General features: G+C 37.7%; 1 protein-coding gene across 1 annotated transcript in view; it reads right to left on the bottom strand.

Moving 5' to 3' along the window:
• DMGDH (dimethylglycine dehydrogenase) overlaps nt 1–17,975 on the bottom strand; it is a 41,321-nt gene that overhangs the window by 10,552 nt on the left and 12,794 nt on the right. Inside the window, exons 6-14 of the mRNA XM_033085055.1 lie at nt 13,863–14,111; nt 12,444–12,642; nt 8,970–9,139; nt 8,644–8,797; nt 7,608–7,773; nt 5,112–5,242; nt 3,236–3,453; nt 2,186–2,343; nt 1,027–1,086 (exon numbers count right to left, since the gene is read on the bottom strand). Coding sequence (XP_032940946.1) covers nt 1,027–1,086; nt 2,186–2,343; nt 3,236–3,453; nt 5,112–5,242; nt 7,608–7,773; nt 8,644–8,797; nt 8,970–9,139; nt 12,444–12,642; nt 13,863–14,111 — 1,505 coding nt within the window. The remainder of the gene's footprint in view (nt 1–1,026; nt 1,087–2,185; nt 2,344–3,235; nt 3,454–5,111; nt 5,243–7,607; nt 7,774–8,643; nt 8,798–8,969; nt 9,140–12,443; nt 12,643–13,862; nt 14,112–17,975) is intronic.

Below are 17,975 nucleotides of genomic sequence, written 5' to 3'. Positions count from 1 at the left end.
CAACATTAAGCATTTGCAACTTCTTGATCTTATGTATAATTTTGATAGCAAGGAACTTGGGGAAGATTCTTTTAAACAAGTTGCTACTTGTAAAGTACAGTAAATTCACAAATACAAGCCGCACTGAGTATAAGCCGCATCTCCAGGTGTTGGCAAACATTTCGTTCTTTGTCCACACACAAGCCGCACCCAATTATAAGCCACTCTGTTGTTCGCAGTGAGGACCTGCGTGCAACAAAGTTGCCAAATAGTAACAGAATCGCGGGATGGGGGGCATTTACTGGCTTGGTTTGGGCCATTCAGGCTCGGCCCGCTTGGGGCTGCCCAGCTTGGCGCTGCCGCTCGGGGGGGCCGCTCGGGGCCGGCCGCCGCCTCTGGGCTCACTCACTCTGGCCCGGCGCTGCCCCGTGCTGGCAGGGGGGCACGGAACCCGCCGGCACCCACGGCGACGGTGGCAGGAGGCGAAGAAGCCCCCCTGCTCCCACGGCGGTGGCAGGCAGGGATGGGAGCGCTCCACCTCCCCCTGAGCCGCGGGACCGTCAGGAGGGAGCCCCCTTCCTCCCTCCCGAGCTGCGGGGATGGCAGCATGGAGCCCCTGCCTCCCCTGGGCTGTGCTGCCGGAAGGAGGGAGCTCCCCTGCCTCCCTCCCCATCTTGCACTGCCAGCAGGGAGCCCAACTCCACCCGCTGCGCAACAGGGTAACCAATTTGTAACAATCGCGTAAATGCCGGGTTTTACTGGCAGGTGCTTGGCTTACCACCTTGGCTGCACTTCGGAGATTGGAAATGTCAGAAAATTATTCACATATTAGCCACCCCTGAGTGTAAGCCGCATTTCCGGAGTGGGAGCAAAATTTTAGTCAAAATGGTGCGGCTTGTAATCGTGAAATTACTGTAATTATAATTTTAGTTGTGTCATTGATTTACTAAATATATTTTATTTTCCAACTAATGGCATTTTTCATGTTCAAACGCTTAAGGAATAATCTTGGACATAATACAACGTTTTGAAAATAGTAAGACATACCTTGTTTAGCTTTACAAAATACTCCAGTCCTGCTTCCAAGGGATTAGTGTCACAGTTCATCTGTTAAAAGATATAAATTCACCATCTATACATGATGGACATACAGCTTTTGGACTGGGGGGAGTTATTTATTCATTCTATAAAATCCTTCTATTTACTACTCTGTCATGGTCTTCAACACTGTGATGCACAACTTCTGTCTGAATACACTGCAGACTTCCAGCAAGGGATTCAGACAATGTATCAACTAACATGCCTAATATGACATAAAGATATGTAAACCAGTCATCTAAGTTTCCATATGCAAAATAAACACTTTTCAGTAAGAAACAGGATTTTTCATGAAAGCAGAATGGATCCTCAGAAGATTGAGTAACTGAGGTGTGCACATTATTTGCAGCACAGCAGAGTGGTTTAGCTGTAGAGGGAAATAAAACACAAAGCCAATTGTGTTTTTTTCCCTCCCATTAGCTGTAGGGGGAATAATTTCTCAGGCAGCACTTGAAGAAAGAATGAAAATAACAGCACAGGGAAATTAAAAGCACCCTTAGATTCCCACCATTTCAACCTCTTGAGATCTTTCATTTCCAAAGGAATAATTCCAGAAAAAATGGAATTATACTGACTTCTCCCAAATTCTCTAGGCCCTGTGAGTAGTTCCTTATTATGAATGAGCAGGAACAAGGTAAAGAAAAACCAAAAAGTTCCAAATACATTATGAAGCAAAATAATTTGCCTCTCATGACATAGCTATTAGAGAAATAAAACATTTTGAGAACCTGTCAGCCAAACCTTTGATTTTGAAATACTAGAGCTCAGCAAAACCCTCACGATTTAGTTATACACAAGAGGAAAACCACCCATGAATCAAAGTAAGTGTTTCTTTGCCAGCAGTGCAATGGAGTATACCAGTTGTTTTTATTTAGAAAATCACCAGTAAGAATTATAGCAGCTTTTCCTGCTTGAGGAAAATTTTCTTTTCATGCTAAACTAAGAAAATGGTACAAATAACAGCTGTGCTAACTATGACTAAAAGCTGCATAGTGATAACAACAACAACAAAAATTAAAAAAAATACACCAACATGACACACCCTGCTCCACAAATAAAAAAGCCCCAAACTTCCAGAAATAATAGTAAAGAAGTTTTATTTCCCAACCTCTGCTCCCCAGGCTCGGAAACCTTTTTCCAGCCTCAAAGTATTGAGAGCATATGTTCCAAAGTCGTCAATTCCCTCCTTCTGGCCAGCTTCCATGATTGCACTGTAAAGAGGTAGAGAGTCTTCTTTTCTATGATAGAGTTCCCAGCCCAATTCACCTATTATACAAAAAAGATTAGTATTTTAATCAGCTCAGTTTAATGATCCTAATAAATATACTGCCATCCTTGGTCAAAAATGAGGATCAACACAGTAAGTGTTAATTCACACTCTAGGGTCAATTCTATCATATAGCAATTCTAATTCCCAGCAAGAACTACCAGAGGATTTGTGCCCTACATCTTAAGCAGTGATACCATTATTCAAATTTAAATTGTTTACTGAAAACTGTGGGTAAAAAAACTAACAAAAAAACTGATAAGTAAAGGTCATGTAACAAAGTCACAAGGATAAATTAAGGACATTATAAACAGATGATGACTTGGCAAGTGAACAGTAAATGTAACTGAATATAAATAAAAATGAGTGTATTTAACATATCTAACATATTCACTACAGAAAGAGAATATGAATTGCAAGGACTTCAGTTGCTTCAGAATGCTCTCAATTCAGTCTATTACACTCAAAATAGATGCAAAAAGAAATAAAAATAAAATGTAACTGGGACGGCCAAATACTAACAACTACAGCATTACATTTTCAAGGCACATTACAAACACTAATATACGGTAATCCAAAAACAATTCTTGACGTTGGTTTTGCACCAAATACCAAAGAGGTTATCAGAACTGGCCTTTTGTTCTGAAAAATAAATATTTGCACTATAGGGTATTTCTAAAGGAAAAAGGTCTTGGAAAAACTTAGCACAGACCCTGACCACAACACATTTGAAAATCAATGTACTGTGATGCTTCCCACACTCACATGTAAGATGTAGCAAACCGATGTCTTATGAGTACATGATGAGATTTAGTTTTCAACATCATTTTAATGGCATTTATTATTTTATTCATTATCTCTTTCCTTAAGTATGTTTTTTCTACTTCTTACCTGTGTAAGATATCCTAATGGCAGTAACAGCAATATTGGAAAGTTTCAGATGTCTACACTGGAGAAACTTAAATGAAGCATCATTTAGGTCTTCATTTGTCAACTTCTGGAGGACCTGTCGTGCATATGGACCTGCTACACTAAGTACTCCCATTTCATCTGTCATGTTTTCTAATTCAACTTTGTATCCACCTCTTGTTATTTTCTCTTCTATCCATCTGCACATAAAACATAACACTGATGTTACACTGCTTATGAAAAAAAAAAGAATTTAATAAGATTTTACTAGGAGTTCTCTTTTGTTAGTGTTCATTTCCCCAGCAACTTCCAATCCCACACTCCCAAAACCAACAAAACTGTGTGCTACATTAGATAGACAAATCCATCGTTGATGTTAAACAGAGTTTTCTGGTGAGACACTGATATAGGAACACAGGCATCTGAGACACAGCCAGGAAATAACAACATTTAAATGGGTAGAACAGTATTTTTAAGGTAAGAGAAAGAAGTGGTCTCCTACAATGACAACAGATTTGGGTTTGGACCCAGAATGTGTTAATAAAATGTCAACATACAAGAAGAGAAAGGAATAAAAACTATGAACGTAAGAAATCTCTAAATAAATTTCTGTGGCAACAGAAATGTACAAGCAGGTTTGTTGCTTCCTGAATGCAGCATTCAAAGTATTGGCAGGAAATTCAGTTAGAATTTAATAAAAAACAACTGCTGCAAATTATCTTTAAGGAAGCTCAGAAAATTTTATAAAAAGGGTACATTTTAAAATCTTATAGAATACTACATTGTTAAGCAGTATTGTAAGATCTCAGGCCTAGGCAAGTATCAAACAGGACTGCAGAAAATCTGTAGAACTAATTATATTAGATCTGCTCTGCCATTTAATTTCTGAATGTGCCAGTGCTCCTACAGATTCCTGTGGGGCTGTTATGAAACAGTACATTATTTTTTGTCTGTACTTAGGGTACTGAATTTCAATCTTTAATGTGTTGATTCATTTTGATCAACTGACTTGTCAGCAACATCCAATAAGAAGAGCACTAGAAATGTCTATTCCAATGCTCATCTACGAGAAGTAATTTAGTAATGCCATCATGCAACTGCTCTTCTTCCTTCCTTCCTTCCTTCCTTCCTTCCTTCCTTCCTTCCTTCCTTCCTTCCTTCCTTCCTTCCTTCCTTCCTTCCTTCCTTCCTTCCTTCCTTCCTTCCTTCCTTCCTTCCTTCCTTCCTTCCTTCCTTCCTTCCTTCCTTCCTTCCTTCCTTCCTTCCTTCCTTCCTTCCTTCCTTCCTTCCTTCCTTCCTTCCTTCCTTCCTTCCTTCCTTCCTTCCTTCCTTCCTTCCTTCCTTCCCTCCTCCTTCTTCTTCCCCTCCTTCTCTTCTTTCCTTCTTTCCTTTCACTTTGTGACCCCAGATCCCAAAGCAGAAGACATTACCACAGCATCAAGAACACTGCACTGCCTATCTGTCGGGGCCAGGTCACTGCCTCTAGGGTCATCCCTGTTAAGAGCCAATTTTCTTTCTTGCGCAAGAGAACACACTAGAAAGGAACAGCCATGCTGTCTTACATCATGCAATGCCAAAGACAAACAGGTTCAACAACAAAACAAGAACTATCTCCAATAAAGTATATTACATAACTGTTAGCAGGTTCTCCATCTTTTTACATCAGCAATAATTCAATATCCAATTGCTAATACTTCAGAATTCAAGTCAACCAAATTTCTAAGAAACTAGAATCAATAAATAAGTAGAATTCTTGTGAACTTTGTGAAAAATTTGTTGAGTAATAATTGAGAATTTGGAACTCAGTAAAAATGCTTCTGTGCTAATGTGACTATATAGCAGATACAAATACACTAACCTCAGATCATGGAGCTCTGACCCTGACCCAGTTACAAGCATGAATTCTCCAGGATACAGTTGAGAGACGGTTAGCTCAGCATAAACTTTTCCTCTTGGCGTTAACATATGGCTTATATTTGTGGAACCTACCTACGGAGTAAAATTTGTGATTATTAAGGATACAAAATAAAACCTTGAAATTCTTAAACATCATTAAATATATAGCTATTTGTCTTCATTTGAAAAAACAATTTTTTAGGTTTGTTCTGCTATTGCAATAATAGGAGTGATATACAACTGGCCCATCTCAAACTTTGAAGTAGAAATTTCACTTTTTCCTTTCTAGAAAAAATGGAAATTTTAAACATAAGATAAATCAAGATCTTAATAAATATTTCCTAATTACATATTACACAAGGCATTCTTAAGCTACACTTGTTTTCATCTAAATAAAAAATTCTCCATGCAATTGACACGAATATTCCTGAGAATAAGGTTTTAGGTCCCAAGAGAATAACATATGCTTTTCCCCTTACAGAGAGAAATACTGAGCTGGCTTATGCTTTTGTGGCCCTGATTTATGAATGCTTTTCTATTTTTTGTAGTTGCTGACTAGGATTCTATATCTCTGCACGTTTGAATCAGATTCTGTATAGAAACTCAATCCCTCGTGACAGAATTTCAAGTAACAGTTACTTAGCAGTGACCATAAAACACAAACATGTTCAGACATATATCATCCATAGAAACAAATGTGAATGTGCCATAGCTGTTGTGCTGGCCTGGTTCCAGAGGCAAGATTTAATCTCTCTGCTTTAATCATTCTGCTTTCACTAAATCTTGTCAATAACTCAGTCAGCAGCCACATTCCATACAATGAAGAAAGGAAAAATCTTTCAGATATTAATATTATTTGGCAGGTCTTATTACATGAATTATTGGTATATTACAGGCATGCAGCTGAATTTTTAGGACCCGATGCTGGTCACTCTCAACCCAATTGCAATACAATTTTATCTCTGGTAACTCCACTGGATTATTTTATGATGGAAACAAGCATGAATAGGACTAAAAATCAGGCAGCTTAAAAAACAACACCTGTGAATGCTGGATTTTTAAGTGTACTCATGAACTGCATCTTCTGCTTGGCCACCTAACTTTCTGTTAGCATTGCTGATTCAATTCCATGGAAAGCACTTGTTCTCATAATTTCCTGTTAAATCTTGATTTCCCTGTACCACATAAATCTATTCAGTAAATATTATCCATGCCCATTAATGACTTAGTTACTCTGCCTCTATCCGAAACTAGACCAACAACAAACTTTCAAGTCTAATTTTTATCACAAAGTTAATACAATGAAAAATATGACTACATAGCTATTCAAGTTCTTTTTTCTCCTAGGATATCAATCTCTTTTCTTCCCACTGAGTTGACTTTAACCTTTCAGAAGAGCTTGTCTACCTTCAAAACTATAGTCTCAGCATACTTGCTGTTTCCCTATGTTTTCTCCCTTTGGATTTCTGATGCAATGGAAACTGCCATGTACTGCAATTAATTAATGAAATTCTGTGCTGAAATGAAACTCAAGTCATCCTGTAACTGCAGGGTCACTTGAGAAAGGAACAATCTCCTCGCTGGAGGTGAATTGCTAAAGTTAAAGATGCTGTATGAGAGTGCTTGACAATGTAGGAAATGAAAAGGACTCTGAACTAAAACCTGAAGACCAAGAAAAAGAAATCTGGGATAGTTCGTCACAGTATGCCATTTTTTAGCACAAGATCATACTCTGAGGATCTATTAACATCCACACTTGAGAAAAATGATATATGAGAGGTGAAAGTGGTACTTCCTGAGTACCACACCAGGCAGCCAGGTGTGAAGCAGAGTCAGTATGAGTACAGAAAAACAATGGGTTGCATTTGAAAAAAAAAGACAAAGCCACTCCCTTGGGAATTCATTCAGTTATGATCAGGTCCCGTCCACTGTTCTGCTCTGCTGCTCTAGCTGCTACTGCAACGCACAATTTTAGGCAGGCAGTTGCCAAGCTATTCTACTGTAAAAGAATTCCAGCTAGGATTCGCTTGCATTTTTTAAAAAAGAGATTTGAAACACAGGAGGGTGTCTGAACATAAGGAATTTTTTTTTAATATAAAGTGGCTAAGCATAGAAAACAGTTGCCCAGTTAAATCAAAAGCCATCTGAACATATTCCTAGGCAATGAGCTCCTGGTAACACTTGTCCAATAAGGGGTTGGACAAGATGATACCTAGAGGTCCCTTTCCAACTTCATCCATTCTGATTCAATGATCTCTGCCAAAAAGTATCTCTGTATGGGGCTAGCCTAGTATAAACTCCACTTGTGTGCTTCTGAGTGCAATATATCTGACACAGAAACTTCTCCAAAGGATCTGTGTATTTGGTATCAAAGAAATACGGGAATAATATAATGGTTCATTTTCCGTATCTCAAACAGAGCTTGTCTACATTACAAAGTTACCACTGTCCCATTTACCTTTGGAACAACATTTGCAAAGAGATGATCAAGCAGCTTAACAGAATCTGCGCCTTTTACTTTAAACTTGCCAAATGGTGACAGGTCAATCACACCAACTTTTTCCATAACCTGTTTGTATTCACGACCCACAGGGTCAAACCAATTTGTGCGCTGAAAACTGGGTCTGAAACAGAGCATTTAGATATATAAACACAATTTAGAATTTTTGTGCTCTTTGCAGCAAATGTAGTCTTCAGTTTTTTCAGTTTAATAATCATCCAAAAGAGAGAGACTTTCCTAATTCCAGGTACCTTACCCAATATTTTCCTTAGTCTAGCACAGCTTAATAATTAAAATCCTTTAACAACACAGAAAGATGTGGGTTGAAGTATAATAAACTGTTCAAATGTTAGAATAAGTAGTGGTCATGAGTAAATTTACAGCATACTTTGTTGATGAATAATTTATTTAAGTTTAAGGTGTCAAAGGTTTTATTTCTGAACAGCAAAGTGTGTTCCTTATTTCTTTATGAGCCTCATTTAGATTAGACTCCAATTTCCCCACAGAAAATATTTATTTACTGGAAACTCCCTGATGAAGGCAGGTAACTTGGTGGGCAGGAATAGAGAAGGGGAAACAAAAGCAAAGATTGTGCTTCTCCTCTCCAGACACTTACACAGAGAGGAATGAGATTTATCATGAAAATATTATATTTTGCTGCTGATCAAATAGGAAGAGCTGGAGTAAACACACATTTGCAATGAACAAGTTGTTTACCAAGCTCTTCCTTGAGCTAGGTTGCTTCCTGGTATCTCAAACATAGAACAGATACAAGATACTTTGATGTGTGCTTTGAAAAGTCTGCATTATCAGAATAAAATGTATTCTAAACAATGGAAAAAGCAAGAATGGAAGAAGCAAGAATGGAAGATCAATCTAATAGATACCTGTTGCTGAAATGAATGATAAATGCATGCTTCTCATTAAATCTAAATTGCCAGTTATTGCAAATTGACAATTTTTCAGGGGAGGAAAAAAATAATATTTCATTTACTTGTATCCAATCTCATCTCCAGGTTTGTAGAACCAATGCGGTTGCTCCCATCCTGCATGGAATCCCATTGAACACTTCGACTTTAGCAAATCGTACAGCCCACTGGTTCTCTGTGTTGGTCTCCCAGCAAATCTTTCTTCTTTAGGGTAACCAACTAGAGGGAGACGGGGGAGAGGAAAAATCCAACCAAAAATCACCAAAAACTATAGCATGCTAAGATCATCATCCAAGATAGAAAACATATCTATAAACAGAGAAATCTAGATGCAGGCTTTGCTGGAATTCATCTTCAGGACATTGAATGTATTTTAAAAACATCTTCTTACCAATGTTATTAAAGCCATATGATTCTCTTGCTTTGGCTGCTGTGTATTCTGTAGTGGTCCACTTTCCATAGCGGTTTGGATCTACTTCTATCAGGTCAAATGGAGGTTCTCCCTCAATGATCCAGTCACTGAGGTACTTTCCCATGCCACCAGCATGTATAATGCCATACCTTAAAAACAGGAAAAAGTTCTGCAGTGCCAAGTCTTTTATGTTTTGCTTTTTAAAATCAGTATTAACATACACTACTAACATAAACTCCAATGTATTTTACATTTTTCCCTTTTAATTTTTTAAAAATTTGTTCTGTTTTGACCTATTTTCAAAGATTAAATTCTGTATTAATGGATATTTCAACACCTCCTCTGTCAACAGCAGAATGTCATTGGTAATGTACTGCAGTCACACTTTAAAGACAAACAATCATTAACACCAATTTATTTAAAACTTTTAAATACCACTATTATACCACCATGTCTTAAAAAAAAAAAAAAAAAAAGCCAAAATACATTTCAATCTAGAGGATGTGAAAATTATGTAATTCTTAGTTGCTTGTGCAATGCTTGCATGGGCACAACAGAAAAATCCTTGAATAAACACTAAGTCTGTCCCAAATCAAGTTTAGATCAATATGCAGCAATTAAAATACAGACACTTATGCAGAATAATGATGCTAAAACCAAGTTAAGTTGCTGGTCATCAGCTTTGCAATCTGAATTCTATGTTTTCAGTTAAAACAGGCAATGACCTCACCAAGGAAAAAAAAAGAAGCAATCATTTAATTCTACTAAGAATTCTTTGTAAAAAGAATGAATCCATAACAGCAATGATAAGAATGACATGGTACCTTTTCCATTATTTATCTAAATAAAATATCAACATAAAAAAATGAGTGAGTACATTAAATAATTCTGCCAAATACAATCAGTACAGTGAAGTTCAGGATAAATGTTCAGACTCAGCAAAAACTTCTATCACTGCAGTGGATGCAGGAAGGATGAGTGCTTGTAAACTGCCACTACAGAAGAGCTGGATGTTGCTGGTGCCAATTCAATCAAAAAACAACTCTTATTCATGGGTATAAGCTTTGGTACCACGAAAGCTTATGACGCCTTCAAGTACAGCTCCTGATGAAATCTTGGTCAGTTTAAGTCTGCCTGTGCCATTCACTGCAGCCAAAAGCAAAGGAGAACAGCAAAGAGATTGTGAGTGGTGACAGACCAAACGCGATGAAGACTTTTATCCTCAACTGAAGACTGCTGAGCTGATAGCAGGGTAACCCCTGGAGCACGACAGTGTGGGGAGGCTGCCCTGCTACTACAGGTACAACCCTACAACTGGACTGAGAGGTCTCTGCAATCTGCAGTTTGGCAGCACTGACTGCACAACCCATTAATTTTAGTGCTCTTAGCTAGGCCCACATTATCAGAGATTTCACATTACATAGGGTGCCTGTACTCCTCTTTACCTCAGAAAAGAGGGAGCTGATTGTGTAAATACAACCATGGCATTCTGCTGCACAAGAATGGAACATGTATTTCAGGGACAGGACATTACAAGTAGCTATGAAGAGTAGTATAGTGTAGGAATCTCAGCCTTCTTATGATGTAGACAAAATTTCCTTCATGAACATGAACTGTTTTTCTCCAGTTTTTCTTCTCTCCTTCCAATCCCTGACAGATTAACTCCCCATTGTGCCTGTCACATTCTTGTGTCTTATGAGTTGTTGCATCTCACCCACTTTCAAGTCATTCCATTCCTATTCCTAGGAAGTCAGTCTCTGCACCCTGTGGTACCTTTTCTAGTGTCTTTGTCCCATGTTATGGAATGGTTTCACTACTTTGAATGAAACTTTCCTGAATAAAATCCTAAACTACTCTTGTTAATATTTTCAAAGCTGTAAGTAACTAAAAATGGGAAGCATTGAGCAACCTTAACAATAAATAGTGCTACAATCTCTGCTAACTATACTTACCTTCTTTCGATGTTAAAATGCCTAGCAAGCTGCTAATTTTAGATAATAAAAATCCCCTAATCTAAAAGCACTAAGTCCTCTGTCACAATGTCCCTGTAAATTGACTGCAAGATAAGGATTTGCTAATGCACACAAAAAATTACAACACTGGTAGAAATACTGCAGTTACTCAGAAGCATAGAACAGAGTCAAAAGTCCCTGAAAAGCAGACAAAGTAATCCAATGACAGCCACATAATTGCAACCTGTGTCCAAACATTTTGAGATTAATCAAACTCCTGAAAAAAGTTGTTTAAAGAAAATTACACGTGTAACATTAGTCTTCAGTTTTTTACATATGGAATTTGATTCTGTTCCCATTGATACCAACAAAGAAAAACATGCTCCAAAGTCTGGCCACAGAGTAATGAACTTAGACAGTCTTTTTGGTGAACAAGGTCTAGGCAAACCGCTTTTGTAACCATAAGTTCTGCAAATGTTACTGAAAGATAACGTTATTTTTTTTTTAAATCCAAGCAGCAAAGGTGAATACCTTTCACAATGAATCATTGCAAAATTACCAAGCTCTTTTATTTTGAGGGCCTCAGAAAGCACGTTAGTGATACTGCCTTATCTTACGATATGAGGGCTTGTTTGGTTTGGAATGAAAGAAAACTGGAAAAAAGCTGAGCTGGATTTTAAACAGCAAATTAGGCAATTGGAAAAACTATGTAAACAGAATGTGTTCAATAACATCTGCTTGGAATTGTATTTGATTCATTCTATCCATCTTAAATCAATGGTCAAACTAAGACAATTAAAGAGATGTAGGTGTTCTAACACCGGCACCAGTGCAGCCCTAATAAATAAGAAGTAAATCACATTCAAGAAAAAATACAAGTGGGAGAATGGCACCAGTAAACCACTTATTTCTATTGTTGCACTGCCCTCTTTATTTCATTTCCTCCAATACCCAGTAATGTAATTTTTCAGCTTCACTTTCAACAATCAGAAACACTGGATTTGTATTCCTAGAGCAGTCAGTCACATGCTATACTGGAATATCTTCTGTTTAATACAGCTTCAGTTTCTCACACAAAACTGTATACTTCACATTCATTTTTGTCAACTTCAGTGAAACCAATTTTACATACAACAAAAAACTGTAAAATACAATGTAATTCAAAGCAAGAAATAAAATAAACTGGAAAATATACTTTCAAACCCAGTAGTCCTGTGACTTTAAGTTGCTGCACAGACAGCGCAAAGTACTAGCATTTCTTGTTGCTTCATAAAGTGTCATATAGTGTCCAGATTAAAAGGAGGAAACAAAAAATCACTGAGAGTAATGAAATAAGAGAGAAGGATGATCTTACATTATACAGGTTGTGGTTATTAAGATTATTTCCAATTACATTTAATACAAAATATGTGCAAAACAACTCCCAAGCCTATAAAAATGCACAAAGCTTGAGCTGACTACCATTTTAACAACATGACAAAAATTGTCACAAAGAACTTACCCAAAACCAATAGCTACCCAGTAATTTCTGACACCCTGATGTGGCCCCACCATAGGAAGAATGTCTGGAGAATAGGTGATAGGACCTGCAATTGTGTTTACGATGTCTGCTTTTCTCAAAACGGGGACCATTTCCATGGCAGCCTCAATATGCTCCATTATTCTGTCTAAATCAGACTCAAAAAGTTCTTTTCCAAAACCTGCACAAATAATTGACTTGTATTATATATGTTTATTTACACAGAGAAGGCATACATTTTCAATACAACTATGATATCTATACATAAATATAGTTATCTATAAATAGAGCTATCTATATCAATACAGCTATCTATCTACATATAAAAGTTCTATGGGAATAATCAGTGCATATGTTCAAACCTTTGCCATCCTACAGAGGAAAAACGGCATGCATAAGTAGATTTTTATAATCTACTTACCTGCAGGACCAAGTTTATTTGTCACTGCAATTATACTATCCTTTATACATATTTGTTTAACCCTAAGGTCATGCAAATTCAACAATGAAGTAGAAAGGCAGTGAAGACACATGGCAACTTTCTTCTACATTAATAAGACCCACTTATTTTTCTCAATACATCAATAATTTGAGGATGAGAAAAAAATACTTCCTGTACCTGCTTATGATTTCCATTAAATCATATGAATTTCTGGGTATATTTCACCCCTCAGTCTGGACTCTAAGCATGGCAGAATGTCATTATGTAAAGGCATTGGATGCTACTGGAGACAGTTCAGGAAGCTGTGACAGGGCTATCCAAAACTTAACCATGTTAACTGCCCTTCCTTAGGAAATGTTGTGTTTTTTAAAACAGCAAAAATAATGACTTCCTGTAACTTTCTGTCTGGAAGTGAATGGAAAGCTGGAGCCTAGATATAATACAATGATTTCTATTTTTTAGTAACCAGCTGTATAAAATAGGATATTTTTGTATTCTATACATATCTACACCTCTCTTGCGCTTATACCCAAGCACAGCATTTTGTCTGTGAGATTCCTTTGCTGTTCCTATTTGCCAATCACATTATCTCAGTAGTATCAATAAATATCCAAGCCCCCATCAGCATGCTGAAGAGAATTATAACTTAGAAAAATTTCTATTCAGGCAAAAAGACTATATATTGCAGATTTGGTGACTGTCCCTAATCACAACACTCAAGCAGTCTTCAGGAAGTAGGGTAAGACTACATTGTAGTAGGCATTACTTACATTACATTTGTATTTCTGTTATCTTTTATCGTTAGAGTTAGAACTGTTCTTTGAAAAAAAGCTTTTGCATTAAAATAATGCATTGCAAATATTTTGTATTTTCCGTCACATAAGGCAGCATGACAGCCTGGGATTTCTGCACGTTAAAATGTGTGCTATTATGTTTAAAGATTTAATGTTCTTAATCACCTGGTGGGACTCCATTTGTTACCCAAGACTCCTGCAACTTCATTTTCTCCTCACTTTCGTATGGACCAAATAAAAGGCCATCCCTTTCTTGCCTTAGATAATACGACCCTTCTAAGTCACGAATCACAGGCAATTCTGTTTTTAGGGCTTTCACTTCAGGGATGGTTGATGTTACAACATATTGATGATGAACAGGTATGAGAGGGTGCTGAAGGCCAATCATCTTGCCTATCTCACGGGCCCAAAAGCCTAGAGAAAAAAAATAAAAACAATAACAAAACTAAAATATAAACATTCAAGCATTAATTTCAGTGAATGAAAAATGACATAAAATATCTGCAGTAAACACTATGCTTTTATGTGTGACAGGTTTTTTTTCCCTATACCTCTAATTTTCACTTTATTTTTTGTATTACCTAGCATATTTTTGTCTCCATAATTCCAATTCTTTTTTCCTAATTATACAACTATATATTATTATAGCATGCACATATTAAAAATATAATTGGTAAATTATAGATTAGACTTCTAAAAATTCAGAAGAGAATTTAATTAACAGTTCCAGAGACCCCATGGCTTATTTCATTAAAGTAGGTCTGCAATGTGCTCCTAGCAAAGCCAGAGACACTTAAAAAAAACCAGAATAAATTAACTCACATCGTGTCAACCAAGCATCTTCCTATCAACCAAATGAGCTAGCATGCTTTACCAAGATAGTAGTCAAGTCCTAACATCCCAACATACTAAGGCAGTACTTTTCAGGCAACTGACCTCAGGAATTGGAATTTCTCTCCTCTTTCACTTGCACCATGTGACTTGCCTTTATTATGTCTCTCACACAGCAATCAATTCATAATGATGCTTGTATTGGTGAATAGTCAAGTGTGCTCTCCCACAGCTGTCAAATTAGAAGTTCTGATACAGACTCTGACCAGAAAATGCAAGCAACCACTTCCCTGTCTCTGAAGCTGGCTCAAGATCCTTCATGCATACAGCCAGATAGAGAAGACTTAATTCTCCTGTGCTAAGGTTAAGTTGGTAAGGCACATTCACTTAGCGGGACACCTGTGTCAGAATGAAGGAGTGGAAGCCACTTAGCTGCCACTTAGTTTGGGCTCTGCGTCATGACTTACATCTGCTGTGAGGCTGGAACATAACAAACTTGGGAATCAGACAGGTACAACTGCAGACAGGAACAGCAGCTGCTCTAAGGTGCTTTGAATATCTCTCAGCCCCACTCTCCTGAATTTTATATCAAGGAGAAGAGGTCTCTAGAGTGGGAATAGAAGGGGAAAATCCAATGAAATAAGAGTTTCAGGGGAGTTTGGGAGTGAGAGTTGGAGGAAGAGAAAATGAAAGACGAAGAAGAGGTAACAGGGCCTTCCAAATAAGACTATGTGCCGTATGGCACAGACTAAAAGAAGGCAAGTCAGCCTGGCTCCTGTGTAACCAGCTGACTCCAAACTGCTTAAGACAAAATATCTCCTGCAAGATTTTCTACCTAATACAGCTGTCCCTTCTGCTGGGACATACACTTCATGCTGCCCAGATTAATGTGCAACTTTTCTTTCTTTTTGCTGTTAACTTGTCTCAACCAAATTCTCCTACCTCTCTCTTCAATTCCGTACTCTACAAGACCTAGTCAAAATTTCTCAGTGCCCCAAAGACACCAAAAGGTGTAAATGAGTTTGAATAGCTTAATCTGGGACTTCCACACACATCTGTGGGCACAGGAGTCCCATTCCAGGTCAGCTCAGGCCCTTTAGAACCTGTCTGAGCTGGTTTGATTGTGTGCCTGTTTACAGCTCTGTCACAACCATGCCTGTGCCTGGCCATGGAACGCATTGATCCAGACCCTGATCCGTGGACTACTTCTCAGCTTGACCTCAGCTTAGTCTCAATTCTGCAGTCCTGCTTATTGATTAGTGGGCACCATTTGACCTCGTTTACCGTCACCAGGCCTGTTCCTGACCTGTGGTCACATTCCTGGCTTGGCCTAGCCTGGCTTCATCACTATGGATCTGACTGTGCCTCATCTTCGTAAGTCTATCTGGAGCCCTGGACCACGGGCTGACCCCAGCTGCAGGTCCTGGGCCTTCCCTGCTCTGTGCCCTGCCGGACAGAGCCCTTGCTGGCTCAGCCAGCATTGTTACTCTGCTTGGCTCCCTGTCCTGCGGGGAGCAGTCGGTTCACGCCACTTGCTGACATTAACTGAGAATACATCCTCTCACCTCTGGTATGGCTTAAAGCCAGGGCAATTAGGAAAGTTGAATTGGGCCTGCTGGCCTTGTGCCATTCCCCCATGCCAGGATGGCTGCTCATCTCTTATTTAACGTTACAAACTAGTTTTAGGGTCCAACACTCACTATTTTAAAAAAATGTGAAGTTTCCAAGGACAACGTTTTCTGTCATGATTCACTTAACATTTACTGACGGCCAGCTAAGACAAAGCAGCAGAGGAAATCCATCATCTCCAAGAGATCTGTTCAGCTAAAAGCCCCTGCCCAGTTGGTGCTGGAAACCAGCACCTGCTGCAGTTACCATGTACAAAGCTTCTGCTTCTAAATAGCATCTCATCATTTGGAGGAGGCTCATTGCCAGACACTTGTTACGCCAGTTAAACTGGTTAAGGGATGATCGTGCCATAACCATATAGAGTGCCAAAACACCTTTTAAGGCTAATGAAACCTGACTTACATTCTCTATACAGAAGACAATGAAAAAAATGAATAAATCTGCATTTCTAGTACATATACAAGGGTTTCCTTCATTACACATGACATACGCAAATATGGATTTAAGTGGCTAACAATCTTTAGGGAACTTCTTTTGATTTGGGCATTTCCATGTAACCTACAAATTGAACTATTTTAAGGTAAGGTCAGCTACTGATCCAAAGCAGATAGGAAAAGTGAAAGCAGCAGAAAGTTAGGTCTTTGAAACAGGTTTGTTCCTTTCCTAATAAGAAGAAATTCCTTAGCAATTAGATTTTTCAGAATAACATTAAAAATAAAGCTAATTTTAAAATGTTTTTAAGTAAGAGACAAATAGTTTAGGTTTGTTTAAAATAAAGTTTACAGTACTGTACTTCAAAAAAAATCACACTTAAGATAAGTGCTTATTTAATTGTTTAAAATAACAAAAAAGTGACATTTACTAAAAGAAAAATATTAGTTTCTTTGTTTAAGGTTTTTGAACAAAACCAAAAATGGCAAAAGGAAGAATACATTCTCTAAAACAAAATTCTAGTTGGAAGCAGATGCCAAGTCCTGTCATGCATAGTAGAGATAAATGAAGGCATACATTATATCTCTGGCACATTTGTAAAGATTAAATTGTAGACACTGCACACATCTGATGCTGAAATATTTAGTGGTAGTATTACTTAGCATATCTGCTGAAGTATGTAATCTGACTATTTCTTGATTTTGAAAAAGACAATCTTCTACCACTATATATAAGTGGTTGTACATATAGTGTGTACATGTTGGAAAAAGCATACTTATATACACACACCCATACTGTATATATAAACAAAATTCACTATTTTTGTAAACTTTAATCAAACGCTTCATTATAAACAGGCTGCAAATAACTTCAGCAGGCTCTGTATACTCACTTCATGTCAGAGATTTTTTATTAAGCCTCTGCTTTCCTCTCAAATGGAAATGTCACATAAGGAACAGCTAAAGATTGGTTGGAACTAGTTTGTTCCAGTTCTGCAGCAGATGTCAGTTGCAGGGTGAGGTGGGGAGGGGGAGAAGGAATGTAAAGAGCCTTCTGATGTATTTTTCTCTTCAACATGAGCCTAAAATTATACAAGTCATGATCTGTAGTTGAATGAGGAAAGGCTGAGAAAAAGAATTAATTTTTTCTGAGAAAATTTGTATGAGATATGTTTTATATAGTATTGATTTTACATCATTAGCCAGAATGTTAAGCAATGTGTGTTTTGAATATTCATTTTGGCTGAACAGTTAACTACACAGGAGAATTAAGTAAACATATTGTTGATTTAATAACTTATTAAATAATAAAAATTACTTACGAAAAGCTCACAAGGGTGCCTTCTAATAATCGAAAATAAGCTCTGAAAAGCATTTACCAGAAACC

The sequence above is a fragment of the Catharus ustulatus genome, chromosome Z (assembly GCF_009819885.2).
Source record: "Catharus ustulatus isolate bCatUst1 chromosome Z, bCatUst1.pri.v2, whole genome shotgun sequence".
NCBI classification, from domain to species: Eukaryota; Metazoa; Chordata; class Aves; order Passeriformes; family Turdidae; genus Catharus; species Catharus ustulatus.
This window is presented reverse-complemented; position numbering and strand designations above follow the sequence as displayed.